This window comes from Dermacentor andersoni, chromosome 10 (genome assembly GCF_023375885.2).
Source record: "Dermacentor andersoni chromosome 10, qqDerAnde1_hic_scaffold, whole genome shotgun sequence".
In the NCBI taxonomy this organism is placed as follows: Eukaryota; Metazoa; Arthropoda; class Arachnida; order Ixodida; family Ixodidae; genus Dermacentor; species Dermacentor andersoni.
The window spans coordinates 11,716,071-11,733,727 of NC_092823.1; the positions used below are offsets into that span (position 1 = coordinate 11,716,071).

The 17,657-nt window shown below is 44.8% G+C and overlaps 1 protein-coding gene across 1 annotated transcript; it reads right to left on the reverse strand.

The window, feature by feature from the left end:
* Window positions 1-957: 957 nt before the first annotated feature.
* LOC126532003 (uncharacterized) lies at window positions 958-2,397 on the reverse strand. Its single transcript, XM_050179706.3, has one exon. The coding sequence runs from the start codon at window positions 2,395-2,397 to the stop codon at window positions 1,204-1,206; it is 1,194 nt and encodes a 397-aa protein (XP_050035663.2). The 3' UTR covers window positions 958-1,203.
* Window positions 2,398-17,657: the final 15,260 nt, after the last annotated feature.

The window sequence follows — 17,657 nt, forward strand, 5'->3', positions numbered from 1 at the left end:
CACGGTACATTTCTTCGTCTATTGCCTCGAGTTTAGTTTTAGTCTCTTTAATTTCTTTTGTGAACAATCCCGGCTCGTAGCACTCCGTACTTAGCATAAAATCTAGGGCACTCGGCAGCTCTTTAACACGTTGTTTTTCTTTTCGCCGGAGCACACATGATCTATTAATAGCGGCTATTTTAATATCACATTTGAACTGCTCCCATACTTGCATAAAACTTCCGGAGTTACTTCGCAGCATGTTCGCTATATAATCCTTGACTTTAGTCACGTACTCTTCATCTTCCAGTAATTTATCATTAAACTTCCACAAGTCCCAATTAAATTTCACAGCTATTCTCTTCGTACCGATTGTAACCTTGACTAGGCAGTGATCACTAAAAGAGACATAGATCGTCTGGTAGTCAGAACATAACAGCGAACATTCGACAGGAACATATATACGGTCCAATCTAGCATGACTGCCTGCCTGAAAGTGAGTGTACATTGCCTGGCCTTCATGCGTCGATATCAAGCCTACATCTTCAAGGTCGTGCTCACCTACAATTTCGGAAAGTAACTCGGCGCTCCGATCTCGAAAGGAACGGTTTGTTGTCCTATCCTCTGGTCTACAGACGCAATTGAAATCACCAAGCAAGATCACCCGCCTTTCAGTAAGCAGGACAGGCTTCACCTGTCGGAAGAAACTCTCCCTTCCAGCAATTGCATTCGGAGCGTATACACACACAGCTCTCCAAGCCACTCCATTCGATTTAAAATCACACATTACTAGACGCCCACTTTCACACGAGAACACAGTATCGACAGCCCCAATACCATTTCTTAAAAAAATAACGCAACCACCCGCTCTTCCAACAGCATGACATACGCAAACGCTGTATCTGCTACGATAGACCGCTACCATTCTGTCTGTTTGTTCCTCGTCTTCTATTTTAGTTTCCTGAACCGCGAGCAAATCTATTTCATTTTCTAGCAGAAGGCGGCTCAGTTGCAGTTGCCTTCTACGCGCCGACAGGCCCCTTACATTAAGCGTAGCAACACGTAGGCTGGACGTGAGGTTGGTAGCCATCTAAGCAAAATGGTGACGCCGATCAGTCTACTCACACATCAAACAGGGTGAATCCACATCCATTAAGGCATTTGAGCTTAGTACTGACCCGATCAAAGACCGGGCTTCAACCGTTGTGGCAAAAGAAGCCTCCGCTAAGGCGGAGGGAGAGCAGACGCAGTACTGCGTTCCGGTGGCAATTTCGGTTTGGGCTTGAAAGGTCCACGGCGCGTTGAAGGTGCCTTCGGCGGAGGCTCCTCGCCGCGTTCACCGACCAATCTCGGTTCCTGATTATCCGAATCCTCGTGAGCCCGCTTCACTGGTACACTTGACGCTGCGGGCATCTCGGTATCGGCGTCTTCCTGTTTGTCGCCCTGCTGCCCAGTCGTAACCAGGCTTACAGCAGTCACGCTATCCGCTTTTTCCGGAAGGAACGCTGGCTTTGATGCGACGGCCGGCTGGGTTTGGTCCTTACCGGCTTGGCTGGCAAGGGGTGCGGGTGCGGTTTCCTTGGATGTTGACTCCTTGATAGCATCATCTCCCCCACTTCCGCGGGTTGCTTCGACCGCGTCTGCTTCATCCATGATGTGTTCGGCCGCTTCATCACTTCGTGTCTGGCCCGCAACATTAGCGTAGCTGCGCACGCACTGGCTCTCATCGTGGCCGAAACGCCGGCATAGCCCGCAGCGTGGCACCCGACACTCACGGCGTATATGTCCTTTTCCACGGCACCGAAGGCAGAGCGGAGCCCTACCAGGAACATGGACGAGAGCAACGTCCTCACCAACGCGCAACTGATGGGGCAAGTCCTCGATGGTAACACCCACCTTCAGTTTCAGTGTAACCGACCGTGTTGTTGAAGCCTTGTCGACACAGCCTTTAACCTTCCATTTATCGCGGGTTATTTCGGTCACTTTTCCGAACGCTGCTAATGCCACGCGCACGTCGTCGTCTTGCACACCGTGGAGCAGCCAAAACAGCTTCAGCCTGACGCCTCGGTTGGTCGGGTCAATAACCACGCAGCGGTGGTCTTTCACATTGAAAGCTTCGGCCTGCAGAATCTTTGCCTTCGCTCCTTCGCTGTTGAAAGTAACGGCCCACAGGTGGTTCATCTGATATGCCCCAAGGGCAACCACATCCGGCAGCAATGACAGACGCGCTAAAGCGTCGCGAAAATGCTCGACGCGATATGGCCTGGCGGTGACATCACCATGCAAAAATACTGTGTTCAAAACACTCGAACCTGATGGCAGATGCGGGACAACCATTTCATAATCCTGGGCAAGCATTTCAGTGCTCCTGATACCGCGACCCGGCTGGGTCGATAAAACCGCTCCTTGAGAGCCCATGAAGCACACGTCCGTCACGCTCGGTGGCCGGAAGTCGACCCACTGAGCCACGAGTACGATGCTTCAAAGCGGTACAAAAGCGCCTCTAGTGAATGCGGTGTTGCCTTAGAAACGAGCTGTTTCTAAGGCTCAGGCGTGCGTCGCTTGCTCAGGCGCACATTTCGTTGCCGCGCCGAACGCTGCGTTGCTCGACGCTCACCGCGTCCAATGCGGGGCGCGTAGTCGCTGCGCCGTAGCCCATTGTCTTACACCCCTTGGCGGGTCGACGGGAACGCTTTCGCGTTCCACTCTTGGCGGCGAAGCAGAGTAACGCACGAGTTGTTTCTTCGTCTAGCCGAACCAAATATAGCCAAGCAACAGCAGTTCACCAGGCTAAACAGTGGTTCAACAACTAAAATAAAGGCTAGTATGCTTCGCATCCTGGGCTTAACCTTAGCTAAGCCACAGCCATTTTTTCTTTCGGAAAGGGGCAGCCTGTGGCTATTCAGAAGAAAATTCAGTTTTGTTCCGTATTTTAATGCACCTTTAAGGCCTACACGACGCGTGAGTTTTGGCGGTTTACTGACGTCGCGTGAGAAAAAGGTGAAGTGAGTGGAGCCAGAAAACTTTTCAGCTATAGCCGAGGGGTAATGGCAAAATGGCGTCGAATCAGAAATAACTATTGTTGTTTTGTTCGGTCAAATCATGTATAATCAGTGTGTACACGTCATATCAGGGGGGGGAGCTATCGCGGTTTTCGTGACGTCCTGTAACAGACAGGTGAAGGGGGGGGGGGGGGGTCCAAAAAAGTATTTGACCAATCGCAGAGGGCTCATTTCAGAATTGGAACAGAAAAGTTTGGAACAGTTTTGCGTTATAGCGCCACTGGTACAACACATTCATACGGTTCAGATTTATTCGCCGTTGGTGTTTAGCGTTGGTGTTTAGCCCCGTGGGTAAAACACTCGGCTTCTTAGAATTAGGCCATAGGTTCGAAACTCACCATCACCGATGTTTTAGATGCATAAGTGTTTCTATACCAACCCAACGAGAAAACTTGTCCGCCCGTCCGCCATGTAAGACGACTACTTTCAAGATAGGGATCGCAGCAGCTAGCGAATTGACTTTCGTGCTTCCTCTAGCTGAACTAAGCGGCGACAACACCACGCACATGACGCTATCAGTACTTGGCGCACTTTGTTCTGATCGCACATAGCTTTCAAGATAGGGCCCGCGTGGCCGCACCATACACATTGGATTGGATTGGAGCCAACTTTATTTATGCCTGCAGTTGGGCGCTCGCGAGCCCCGACGAGGGCCTACGCCATCCTCGATTTCGCTGTTACTCGGCGCGGGTCTCCGCTCGCCATTGCCGGCTCGCTGGGTCCGTGCCTTTCGAGCGCCTGCTGGACGGCCGAGAGCTGACCGTGTCGGTGGTAACTCTTCGCGGCTGCCTCGAGCTGCGGTGGGAGCGTTCTTGATTTTGCTTCTTCTGGATATTTGACGCAGTCCCACAAGATGTGCGTGTAGTCTGCGGTCTCCCTCCGGCAGGCTCTGCACATATCTGTCGGATATGTGCACACAGCTGCCGCTGGAGTACGGTTAATCACGGTTGATAGAGGTTCGCATCGAGAGGAGGCAGCACCGTTGGCCACGTCTACGTACGAGGTCTATGAAACATAGCGTTGTTCGATAACGTCACGTACTACAGCACGCATCGCTCAGCACTCATCTTTCACGAAGCAGCGGCATTATGCAAACGCAACCTCATATAACACGAGTTAACATTGCTACTACTCGCCTTTGCTTCTTCGTCTAATTCTGGTCTCATTACTTTTTTTTCCTTTCGAATTTATTTTGTAGCGTTTCGTGTTACGTGACAGAGGGACGGAGGGTTTTCCCGTTTGGGTAGGCAGATAAATGCTTACGCATTTAAATCAGCGATAGTAAATTTTTGATACCGTAGGTGTTTTGGCCCACCATAACCTGTTTTGTAACGTAGTGCAAATAATATGTGCCGAAGCGTTTTATGGTTGTCTATAATGTCCACGTAGGTAAAGACGAAACAATAGATTCAAAGGCAGGGTGTGTAGGGCTTTTAAGTTACCAAGCTACCTATATACCATGCTGAAATATTGCGTTTACATTCACATTCAAGGCCACAAAACTTCGTCAGTGCAAGAAAACACGGGTAACTTAATTCTTCAGAACTACAATCAAGACACTCTGAGCATATTATCTACAGATATAGGAGTTCTCGGCGCTCGTGAAAGGAGAGCAAAATTTCTCGACAAGCTTTCGGTCGCGTGTTGTGAAAGGGGCCCTGAACCACCCCTCACGCTGTGAAAAAACATAGTCCTCAGGTACAATACGCTGCTGTGAATATCTCACCCAAGTTTTGCTCTCGTACGCAGTGCGTGGAGCTCGCAACCTGATTGCGAGGTCACATCTCTCCCAAGCGCTCTCTTTTTAACAGAAAGCCCGGTCCTTACTCTCTTCTGGAAGATTTATTTCGTATTTAGCCGGCGTGGCAAGGGCGTCTGACACGCCGGCTGAAAAAAAAAAGGAATGGAAAGGGAAAAATAAGGAGTGGGAGATACGCCAAGAAATCAAACTAAGTGCTGTTGCCTATAGCTTGAAGTTTAGCATAGCGAATAGATTTTAAAGCTCCCTTTGAAACATTTATGCCTTTTGGTTGCAATGTCTTGAACTTATGGATAAGGTATGATTCTCTGCATTTTCTTTCTCGTTCAGAACGGAAATTTCACTGTGAGATGTAGAGTTTAAGTTCATGAAAGTTATGGCCTCATTGGTTGAAATGCTCGGCGACGGCTTTGGGAAGCTTTTTAGCTGTGTCTGCGCGATGTCCGTTTAATGTGACGTTCATTGATTATCCTGTTTCAGCGATATATTGTTTCTTGCACAAGGACCATTCAAGCATATGAATCACATATGCTTGAAACAAAAAATTGTGAAAAGATATGAAGAAATGTGAAACAAAAAATTGTGCGCACAATGTGAAGCCTCTTAGGACCACCGTGTTGTGAAGCGCAAGTACACCAGCAATTTGAAGACAGCCGTTGCTTCATCGTGGTCACAGAGCGCATACGCCGGCAGGCAATTTGGGCAGCTTGCTTGTCGTCATCGTCGTCGTCGTCGTCATCGTCAGCCTATATTATGTCCACTGCAGGACAAAGGCCTCTCCCAGCAATCTCCAATTACCCCTGTCCTGCGCCAACCGATTCCAGCTAGCGCCTCCGAATTTCTTAGTTCCATCACCCCACCCAGTCTTCTACCGTCCTTGACAGGGCTTCCCTTCTCTTGGCACCCATTCTGTAACGCTAATGGTCCGCCGGTTATCTAACCTACACATTACATAAGCTGCCCAGCTGCATTTATTTCTCTTAATGCCAAATAAAATATCGGCTATACCTCTTTGCTCTCTGGTCCACACCAAACTCTTCCTCTCCCTTAACGTTACGCCTAAATTCCATCACGCTTTCCCTGATCCTTAATTTGTTTTCGAGCTTTGTCAGTCTCCCAGTTTCTTTCCCATATGTCAACGCCGATAAAATGCATTGATGGTATAGCTTTCTTTCTAATAATAATAGTAAGCTTCCAGTCACGATCTGACAATTTCTGCCGAAGGCGCTTCAACCCATTTTTTATTCTTCTGCAAATTTCCTTCTAATGATCAGAGTCCCGTGAGAGTAATTGACCTAGGTAAACGGACTTCTTCACCGACTCTAGAGGCTGGTTGGCGATTCTGAAACATTGTTCTCTTACCCGGCTATTGATATTTATCTTAGTCTTTTGCATATTAAACATCAACCCCACTCTTATACTCTCTCTTTTAAGGCCCTCAATAATTTGTTGTAACTCGTCCCCAGTGTAGCTGAACAGGCCAATGTCATCTGTAAATCGAAGTTTGCTGAGATATTCGCCGTTGATCCTTACTGCTAAGCTTTCCAAGTTTAATAGCTTGAATGCTTGTTCCAAGCACGCAGTGAATAACACTGGAGAGATTGGGTCTCCTTGTTTGGCCCCTTTCTTTATAGGTATGAAAATTAAAACAGCGCTAACACGTGCATTCTTGTGGTAAACGTTGCAACGGTCAGTTTCCTTTGGCGACTTGTCTGGGTCGAGAGATTCTTAGCACCCTCTGCTGCACCGCAGCTCTGACCGCCGCCTTGGTCAGGTGCTCGGCAACTGTTTGGGGCTGAGAGCCATTTGTTAATCGAATAAGTTGTTTGGGAGGGAGCGGCCGAATACTGCACTAGTGTCTTGTTGAAGCTTAGTGGGTCTTCCTAATGTTGTTGTACCTGGATTATTACAGCCCTACTTGCTCTCGGCGTTTTTGCCGGTGCCAGCCTCCATTCCAAGCCTGGAGATGTAGTGTACTAGGGCAGGTGAGTTCAAGTTTCCCACTTTGAGACAAAAAACGCGATGATTCGAACTTACGGCTCTGGCAAGTGAGCATTCAAGCTACCTAAGTCAGATATTCCTGCGGGTTGTCAGGCCACCTTATTTCGGAGAATTTCAGCTCAGAGGATCGTACGTGCCTGAAAACATGCTAGAATTATTCGCGATATATGGGTTTTGCTGATCGCAACAGCTGGCACAACACAGTATTTCTCAGTGGTTCTAACATTGTGGTTTCAGAGCTTCCCGCACGCATGCAGCCATGAACGCGCCTAGATACACGATATATTTTCGCGAAATTGAGCAGCACCTAAAGTAGTCTGGAAAAAAAAAAAAGAAAGGAGAGAAAGAAACTTACAGTGCTTATGGGGAATTCACGAGACGCCTATGGACGGAGGGACATTGAACAGATTACGGTTGCGTCTGCCTGCCTCAAGCATCGGAGAAGTCTTTCCGAACGAGGCGGAACTGATACTGATGCGCCACCCAAGGCTGGGACGTCAGCTGTGAGGAGGGTGAATTGGCGGTGACTTTCGCTCAAAGGAATGGTGAGACGGGCCGCCAAAATGATATGGTTTTGAGCCGCGCGTAAATTAGGCGGTTGGAAACGACCTTGCTGTAGGCTTGGAAAGCGCTTATGCGATGTCTCCTCTAAGCAACAGCGATTGCGTCTGCGATTAGTTAGACATTGCTTGTACACTTCGCGCGGGAAAGCTACTGAGGTTCCTTTTGCCGCCTCACTCGCAATACTAGCAATTTGGCAGTAGCGAATACATGCTTGTGATTTACAGGAGTACAAACAGAAACCCGCGAAAACGAACATAAATGCAAACGTAGAAGAAATAAACCGGCGTGAACTACGACCTTTCTTACTTGATTAAATTCTATATGTAAACTTTGCAACTACTGTGCGTCATAGAAACCATTTTCGAAGCAACTTTCCTAGCTTCGGAGTCACTAAAATGTCGCCAATTGTTGTTTCATGTCACCTAAATGTCACCGGTCACTTAAGAGAAAAATTAGTCTCGAAATCGACAAGTTGCTCAATGAGGCAACAAAATCTTTTCAGTTTTTTCCTTGTTATTCCCATGGTCATGTGCATTTTGACAGTCCACTTCCTGTTTGGGCCTGTGCAAAGGCTCACAGTGTTCTTTATTAAAATAGAAAAAGAATAAAATAAATATCGCGAAAGTGGCAACACTATTTGTGAAGTGGTCAATCAAATACTTTAGAATATAGCTAACAGCAATGCGTAGAATTTTGTTTACTTTCATCTTGTGCAACGAGTAACCTGATTTATTGTTTGTTTGTCCACCACAAAGGTGCCAGCCTCATGTGTCATAGAAGCGTACGCTCAGTGGGAGACGTGTACGCAGTGACGCCACAAAAACGAAAGCGATGTTTGATGCTTGTCTAGGGGAAAATGATGATGGAAGGTTTCTGCAGAGATACGGCAGCTGTGGAGCAATATTTAGGAATTTTGCACCTGTCCTGGCGAAGTGGGGCGTACTAAATTTGAGGACTGGCCAAGAACGAGCACACCACCAGGTGGCTCATACCGAGTACCAAAGAGTTCTTGAAGTACTTTTCACCATTACATTAACAAATCAGTTTACTTTAGAGATCTCTCTGAGATGAGAATAAACGTTCGAGTTTATGTAGAAATCATCGAGCAACATGCCCATATGGAGGATAGGCCGAAAATGGGCATACACTCTGTGACAAAAAATTAGTGGCAAACCAAATAAAGGCGAAGCCAGATCAACACATCCGTTAGATATAATTCCTAACTATATTGCGAATGGAATTCTCAAAATTAAGTGACAAGTGCACAAATACACGTACCTCAAACCGTGGACATGATATGGAGGCAACCAGTACAGGGTGATGAAAGTCTAAATAGACAACCAAGAGTCACAAGAAAGAAAGTTAGAGAAACAGAGAGGGTAAATTAAATGCAAAGAATGGAAATAACAAAGATCATGGAGGTTTGCAAAAACAGCATACGAAAGCAATCAGGAAGGAGCATCTATATGATCACGCAAAGGACGGTGCCTTGCTGCTTGAGGACCGAGCTGGCTGCCTGAGGACAAAAACAAACCGGAAAAAATATGCTACACAGAATGAGGCATGCATGCGCCGCAAAAAAAAAAAAAAAAAAAAAAAAAAACCCCAGAAGGAACAAGGAAAGCCTGGTAACGATTCGCCACATCGTAATGCAATGCCAAGATATTCACCCAGCGACACCCGTAGGGGGTGCCTATCTTCTAAAAGCATTGTGATTCCAAGAAGATCCAAGTCCTGATTAAGCTGTCAGCATTCGGGACAATTGTATTGTTGTTGGGAAAAAGAGCAGGGAAGATATTCATAGAACCGGAGTCATTGTAGACGTAGGGAGTTGAGGAAGGTTTTAAATACGAAAGTTACGATCGAGATCAGATAGGCAAAAGGCTAGGTAGCGACAGACCTTGTAATACTTAACTAAATCAAGCAGGGAAAGTGACTGTTTGTCCCCGCCCTGTTTAAATAGGGATGTTAATGAACATCATCATCATCGTCGCCGAGTTACACCTGCAGAGTGCCCATACTATGCGATGAGCTGAGACAACGCGAGAACCATACTTTCACTCAGATTAGCTGCGTCAGAATGCGAAATTAGGCACACTAAGTGACGCCTTTCTGCACGTATAGTGGTAAGCAATATCAATATGAACACCAAATTTGTTTTCGGGATAGAATTACTGGCGATGTGTGACTTCGAATGAGACATTTCAAATATTTGTATTTATTTTATTTGCCCATACTGTGAGCTCTTTTCGGACTGTTACAGGGTGGGAAATACAAGCTTATAACAAAACAGTGGCATGCGCAAAAATAATTAATCAGTAATTATATACAAGGCATATATAGGTACAACGCATATACACACTTAGGATTATTAAAAAAATTCCAAATTTGTTCCATAAGAAAGCACAGAGATGATTAATCAGTAATTATATACGAAGTATATATAAGTACAAGGCATATACACATTTGGGGTTATTAAAACATTTCCAGATTTCTTTCAAAGGAAAACAAAGATAATTAATCAGTAATTATATACAAGAGGTGCAGTGGTGGCGTAGAGGTAGAGTATCCGCCTCGCGTGCAAGAAGACCGTGGTTCTAATCCCGATGCCGCGCAATTTTCCACCGGATTAAAAAAAGAAAGAAAGTCAGCGTGTTGATAAAATTGCATAAACAGTCCTGGAGGGCCGCCTGATCCCAGTGACCTGAACCAGTAACGCACTCCCTCACCAGAACAGGATTGGCCACCCTGGTACAGTAGTTGTCCACAACCTTTTATATGAATACAACAATCAAACCCCGGCCCTCAGTCCCCAGCAGCTGCGAAACAATTCACTACAACGGCGATCAGGCCTGTGAAGCAGCAGAGGGTGCTAGAAAACCTGGGTCCGCACAGGCCGCCATTGGAATCTGAACCTGGCAACGTTTAACGCTAGAACGTTATCTAGGGAAGCGAGTCTAGCAGTGCTATTGGAGGAATTAGACGGCAGGAAATTGGATGTAATAGGGCTCAGTGAGGTTAGGAGGACAGAAGAAGCTCATACAGTGCTAAATGTGAGGGCACGTCCTGTGCTACGGGGGCTTAGCGGTGAGGCGAGAACTAGGAGTCGGATTCCTGATTAATAAGGATATAGCTGGTAACATACAGGAATTCTATAGCATTAACGAGAGGGTGGCAAGTCCTGTGAAACTTAATAAGAGGTACAAATTGAAGGTCGTACAGGTCTACCCTACATCCAGTCATGAGGACCAGGAAGTCGAAAGCTTCTATGAAGACGTCGAATCGGCGCTGGATTTTGTCAAAACAAAATACATTATACTGATGGGCGACTTAAACGCCAGGCTAAGCAAGAAGCAGGTTGCAGACAAGTCAGTGGGGGCATATGGCATATGTTCTAGGAATGGCAGGGGAGAGTTATTAGTAGAGTTTGCAGAACAGAATAATATGGCGATAATGAATACGTTCTTCCGAAAGCGGAATAGCCGAAAGTGGACGTGGAGGAGCCAGAATGGCGAGACTAGAAATGAAATAGACCTTACAATCTGCGCTAACCCTGGCATCATACAAGATGTGGACGTGCTCGGCAAGGTGCGCTTCAGTGACCATAGGATAGTAAGAACACAAATTAGCCTAGACCTGAAGAGGGAACGGAAGAAACTGGAACATAAGAAGCCGAACAACGAGTTAGCGGTAAGAGGGAAAATAGAGGAATTCAGGATCAAGCTATAGAACAGGTATTAGGCTTTAACTTAGGAAGAGGACCCTAGTGTTCAAGCAATGAGCGACAATGCTATGGGCATCATTAAGGAGTTAGCAACAGAAGTCGGTGGTAACTGCGTTAGACAGGATACAAGTAAGCTGTCACAGGAGTCGAGAGATCTGATCAAGAAACGCGAATGTATGAAAGCCTCTAACCCTACACTCTTGGAACATTTTATACCATTGGGGGCCTATCTTGTCCCACAACAATAATCGTCATCTGTCTTGCCCGCGTTTCCTTTCTTTAACGCTGCGCGCCTGGTACTTTCCAGTCAGGGACGGCATGCGCTGGCATGGACGCACGACAGGAATGATGGCCTCACGCATCTTTTTGTTCATTCCACAGTTATTCGGTGCCCTGGCCCTTGGCTGGGAATGTCATGCTGTCTCTCGTCACGGTGGAGTGCTCTACAGTGGTTCGTTAACCACGGAAGCAAGTTTTCAAGACCTCTATGCCTCACCTGCCTCATCTTATCCTGGCGACTGCTGCTTGCCACCAAATGAGATGCTCCCTGTCGACCAGTGCCTCACCGGCAACGGTACAGTTGGTGACCCTTGCGACGAAGCTGCGATGGCGGGTGCTTTCCCAGCTTCCAGGTCTCCGTACGCTGCCGCCCTCCTCTGGCAGGGTGGTTGCGTCACTGGTCACTTGATGTCCACTGCGCAGCTTCAACGTCTTCGGCTGCGCCGATAGCGAGTCAGCTGAAAGCCGGCGCTCCGAATGAAATCTTCAGTGGGCATGGACACACGACAGGAATGATGGCATGATTTTGGCTTCTAGCGCGAAGTGAAACACGGACACAGAAAGGAGCAGACGCTAACTCTCAACTAAATTTTTATTAAAACGAAGAACATATATATAGGTTATTGCAAAAACCGCAGCAAAAGAAAATAACAAGGTAAAAAGCATCAGTTTAACATATCAGGGGGTATCGAAGTCAAAGAACAAAAAATTACTTGAGATTAGTACACGTATTGCGAAGGTACTGAAATTCGCAATCTAACAGAGACAACGAAGCATGACTGACGCAAGTTTCTCCTAATCTTTTTATGTGGAATGCCTCGATAATTTCCCGCGTGGTTTGGCATCTGTGTCTAGAAAGAATTTTCGTGTCTTCAAAGAAAGGTTTGCAACCACAATCGAAACAATGTGCCGCTAAATGTGATGCATTGGGGTTGTTTAGTGAATGTTTGTGTTCTTTTAGTCTAATGTTAATGCACCTGCCACTCTGTCCAATGTAAGCTTTCCCACACTCGAGTGGAATCTGATAAACTATACCCGTGTTGTAGGGCACTAAAGGGGAAACATGTTTAACTCCGCAATCATCTTTGCTTTTTTGCCTTCCTGTTCAAGTCTCCTATTTGTCAAAGGGCACATGTTAGACAACTTGCGTGGGGCCGAGAAAACGGTACTGACGTCATACCTATTGGCCTCATTCCTTAAACCATGGGATAATCTATGCATGTAGGCTACTACAGCAAACTTTGTTTCTTTTTTCTGTTTTTCTTGTTTTTTACCGGGGCTTTTTACCCATTTTACAAGTTTTTCGCAGGTTAGTGATAATAGATGCACTGGATAGCTAGCCTTTCCAAGCCTTTCTATCTGTTGTGAAAAACTTTGTTGCATATTGTGCGGACATGACTTAGTAATGGCAGACCTAAGAGTTGAATAAGCTATCCCCTGTTTAACAAGTTTAGAATGGCAAGAAGAATATTCTAGCAGTGGCTTCTTGGCCCTAGGCGAATAATGCCAACAGACATGCTCATCCTGGAACGTTAAGCACAGGTCTAGAAACTGTAATTTGTTGCCCTGGATAATCTCTAGCCTGAAACCTAGGCCCCCACCTCATTCCCTAAAAACTTTTAAAGTATCCGTAGCTTTCTTGGTGTAGTTATTGCGAGAACAAAATACCAGATAGTCGTCTACATATCTAAACGCATGCACCGCCAATTCCTTAAGATTGTTTTGTAGTTTTCTATTAACGCGACTTAGATAAATGTCACTCAAGACTGGCGCAACTTTAGAACCAATACAAACTCCCGATTTTTGTACATACATAGAACTACCCCATTTTACAACGGTATTCCCTAAGTAAAACAACAAAAGTTCTAAAAAAGATTCCACGGGCATCCCACAGTCCTGAGTAAACCGGAACTCATCATTGTTGAGCGTTAGTGCTTCTTTAACACTACATAGTAGTTCCGATTGCGGAAGCGAATAAAAAAGGTCTTTACCATCAACACTGATCGCTGAGCATTTACCTGGATTATTTTCTGTTAGGAAGGCTACAATTTCTTCCGAATGTCTTATCAGGAAGGGGTCATTAAGACGAAATGAAGACAAAACATTATGCAAAAAAGTTGAGACTGTGTACTGCCACGTTCCTTTTTCAGAAATAATGGCTCGAAAAGGAACTTCCGGCTTATGTGTCTTGGCACTAAAAAATATGTCGAGGTGCAGACCCTTGGTATGTTTAACTCCAGACGCGAGGCGCTCCAGACCAAATTTCTCAAGCAAATCAATTGCAGTTTTTTTCACTTTCTTTAAATTGGTAATTTTTGGAACAAAATTTTTGTCAATAGCGGTATTAGCTTTTTGTGCGTACAATTCTCGTCCTGTCTACTCCTTTCTGTGTCCGTGTTTCACTTCGCGCTAGAAGCCAAAATCATGTTACCGTACCAACTCGCCCAACTGTCTATCCTTTTGCATTAGGAATGATGGCCTCACGCATCTTTTTGTTCATTCCACAGGTGAGTTGCCTTTCTATATCAAAACTAAAATCCGACGATCCATTTATAATCGTGCTTCCATGCCCAGAAGCAGTGGTTGGTCCTTTTTGTTCTTTGTTATTGCTTTTGTGCGGTTACGTTGAGAGTAATCCCGGTCCTCCGAGAGAACAACAATCAGATACATTATCCGAAGTTCTGAAAACCTTACGCGATTTGAATCAAAGGTCTAAAATGGAGGATAACCAAGAAGCAATGCTGGACACTATTACAGAGTTAAAAACGAATTAGGAAACGGTGGCGGAAGCGATATCAGAAATTAAAGAAAGACTTGCGACGGTAGAAAATCAGACCGGTAGTTTTGAAAAATGGCCGCATGAACTCGGTGACGTGCGTGAAGCGGTTGGGAATATAGCAAAGGACGCTGCATTCCTATGCGCCCGACTGGATGATGCGGAAGACCGCTCTCGTAGAAATAGTCTACTTTTTTATGGTTTAACGGACATCGCCACCGAATCCGCTGCTCAATCGGAGGAAAAGATGCCGGACATTCTAACAAACACTCTAAGCCTCAGAATAACTAGTGACAGCATATCGCGCGCACATCGTATTGGTAGATTTAGTCCAGGGAAGACTCGTCCGTTGATAGTAAATTTTGCTGCCTATAAAACGAAGGAAGAAATATTATCGAACCGCCCCATGCTAAACAAATGAGTATATCTGTTAGTGAAGATTTCAGTCCCGCTACACGTTACGCCAGAAGAACTCTTATCGAATACGGAAAAAGCCAGAATGTGCCATTTAAATTAAGATATAACAAGCTACTAATTGGTAAAAGATGCTATGTATACGATGCCACTGAGCAAAAGGTCTGTGAATTGAAGCCGATAAGTAGTACCTCAGATGGTGCCACGGCGTCTGTTCTATCCTTAAGATCAGGCCGCAATGTTCTAACAGCGCGCCCGTAGGATAACGCGAGGGGTAGGGACCTCGATCCTATAATATCAAGACTACCGCTTCTATTTACTAATATTCATAGCTTCTTACCTAAAAAGATGATCTCTGTAGCCTAATAAATGATTGTGATGCAGACATAATTGCATTAACAGAAACGTGGTTGACGAGTAAAGTAACAAACTCTGATTATTCTATCGTAATAAAAAGTATAATATTTACCGTACTGAACGCGCTAACACACTAGGTGGTGGTGTCTTAATTGCTGTTAATGAATGCTTTGACTGTTTCCCTGTAGCCATATCATGTAACATTGAATGTGTATGGTGCTGCATTTCTGTAAATTTCAAAAAGGTTGTGATCGGTGTTTGTTACCGACCACCATCATCAGCCCCGACTTTTTGCGATAGCATGTGCAATTGCTTGTGCCAGATAAGTGTTCGCTTCCCGGAGCGTCAATATTACTTATGGGCAATTTTAACTTCCCGAATATTTCCTGGTGAAGCACGTGTCCTTTATTAAATACAACTTCCGCAGAATCGAAGCATTTTGTAGAGATATGTACTGATTTCAACTTGGTTCAGGTAGTTACTTCCCCTACACCTGTAACGAACACCACATCATCTCTTTTAGATCTTGTTTTAACATCATCAACAGCTATCATATCTAATGTTACACACTCACCCGGCTTGAGCGATCACGACGTCTTGCATTTTTTCATTAGCCTGGCAATCCTACCGTCCCAAAACAGTATTTAAACTATTCGTGATTATAAAAACGGCAACTTCACCGCTATCAACTACGAACTTGCTCTTTTCCTTGATAATTACCTGCATAAAGTTGCTGAGCGCTCACTGGATACTAACTGGAATATATTCAAAGAAAAAATTCACGATCTTGTTAACAAGTTTATTCCGAAGAGGTGCGTTTTTTCGAATAACAATGCTTCATGGTATACTAAATCTTTGAAACGCCTATCTAACAGAAACAAAACGTCTTTTTCGCACAGCTAAGTGGATGGAAAGCCAGGCTAAATGGTCTGCTTACAATGAAGCTGCCTCGGCCTACTCATCTGCGATAAGGAATACAAAATTTTCTTTTTTCAATAATACCCTTCCGAACATGCTCATGAATAATCCAAGAAGCTTCTGGAATGTAGTAAGGCCTAGTGCATCGAAAATCATATCACTTAGCACGTCTTCCGGTGAGCCTATACCTCGGCAGCACTGCGCTACGATCCTAAATAATGTATTTATAAAAGCTTTCACTCCTTCAGCACGTGATAACGACCTTCCAAGGCTACCATGCCGCAATTTTTTTCCTAGGGATCCCGTAATTTTTAACTCTACTGGCATAAAAAAATAATAGACACTATTAAACTTACGTCTTCTTGTGGAATGGACGAAATCGCGACGACATTTCTAAAAAACACTAGTGAGTATTCCTCTATCATCTTAGAGAGCATTTTTTCACAATCGTACCTGTCTTCATCCTTGCCTCATGACTGGAAAACAGCAAAGATTATTCCTATCCACAAATCTGGCGAAACTCAAGATCCTTTTAACTACAGGCCCATATCGATTACCTCAGTACCATGCAAAATTATGGAGCAGATTATATTTTCTAACCTCGTCAACTTTCTTGAAGAAAATAATTTTTTCTCTAACAGTCAACATGGCTTTCGCAAATTTTTTTCTTGTGAGACTCAGCTGGTAACTTTCACTAATGACTTACTGTGTATCTTGATAGCGGTTTTTTGACTGATTGCCTATTTTTGGATTTTCCAAAGCTTTTGACAAGGTGAAACATGTACTGCTACTACACAAACTAAGCGCACTCAACATTGACCCGGGAGTACTCAGCTGGATCCAATCGTTCCTTTCTCCTCGTTCCCAATTTGTTGTAACTAATGACTCCACATCTCACACGGCTCCAGTTGAATCCGGTGTTCCACAAGGGTCTGTTCTTGGTCCTCTTTTATTTTCAATATATATTAACGATTTACCTGATAACATTTCCTCACAAACTTGTTTATTCGCTGACGACTGCGTTATATATCGAAATGTAACTAATGCATTTGATATAGCTACCCTTCAATTCGATTTAAATAACATATTTAATTGGTGCCTCACTTGGTGCACGGAACTCAACATTAATAAATGCAAATCTATGCGGATTTCTCGTTCTAACACAAATTGCCCTACCTACGCCCCTAATGACTGCCCCCTTCAATCCGTTACATGCTACCATTATCTTGGCAGTCATATAACTAGCGATCTTTCTTGCAAGCAGCATGTACAGTATGTAATATCTAAAGCTAACCGCTCGTTAGAATATTTGAAGAGAAATTTTTCGCTTGCGCCAGATTTATTAAAACGGCTCTTGTACACGACATACGTCCGCCCCCAATTAGAATATGCTTCATCCGTTTGGGATCCTCATCAGATCACATTAATTAACGAAATTGAATCGGTGCAAAATTGCTCGGTTCGTTTCATCTGAGCTAACTACCATCGCACTGCTAGTGTTACATTAATGAAGACTACCCTTCAAATTCCATTATTATCTCTTCGCAAAAAAGAATCACGCATTTCCCTTTTTCATAAATCTACTACCACAACGCATCTCTTCGCCCTCTTTGGATCCAACCTGCGCCTTATTATTTGGCTCGTCGTGACCACTTACATAAAGTTCACGTACCCCGTCATAACACCGTCGCGTGCTCGCAATCACTCCTTCCTAGGACTTCAGTCGACTGGAATAATCTACCTACATCATTAGTAAGCATACGTGACCCCACTCGTTTTAAGAATGCACTAATCAACATAAAATAATGTATGGTGGCAAATGGC

What these genes read in the sequence shown, in the direction of transcription:
- LOC126532003 (XM_050179706.3), bottom strand. Translation starts at nt 2,397, where the DNA reads ATGGGCTCTCAAGGAGCGGTTTTATCGACCCAGCCGGGTCGCGGTATC.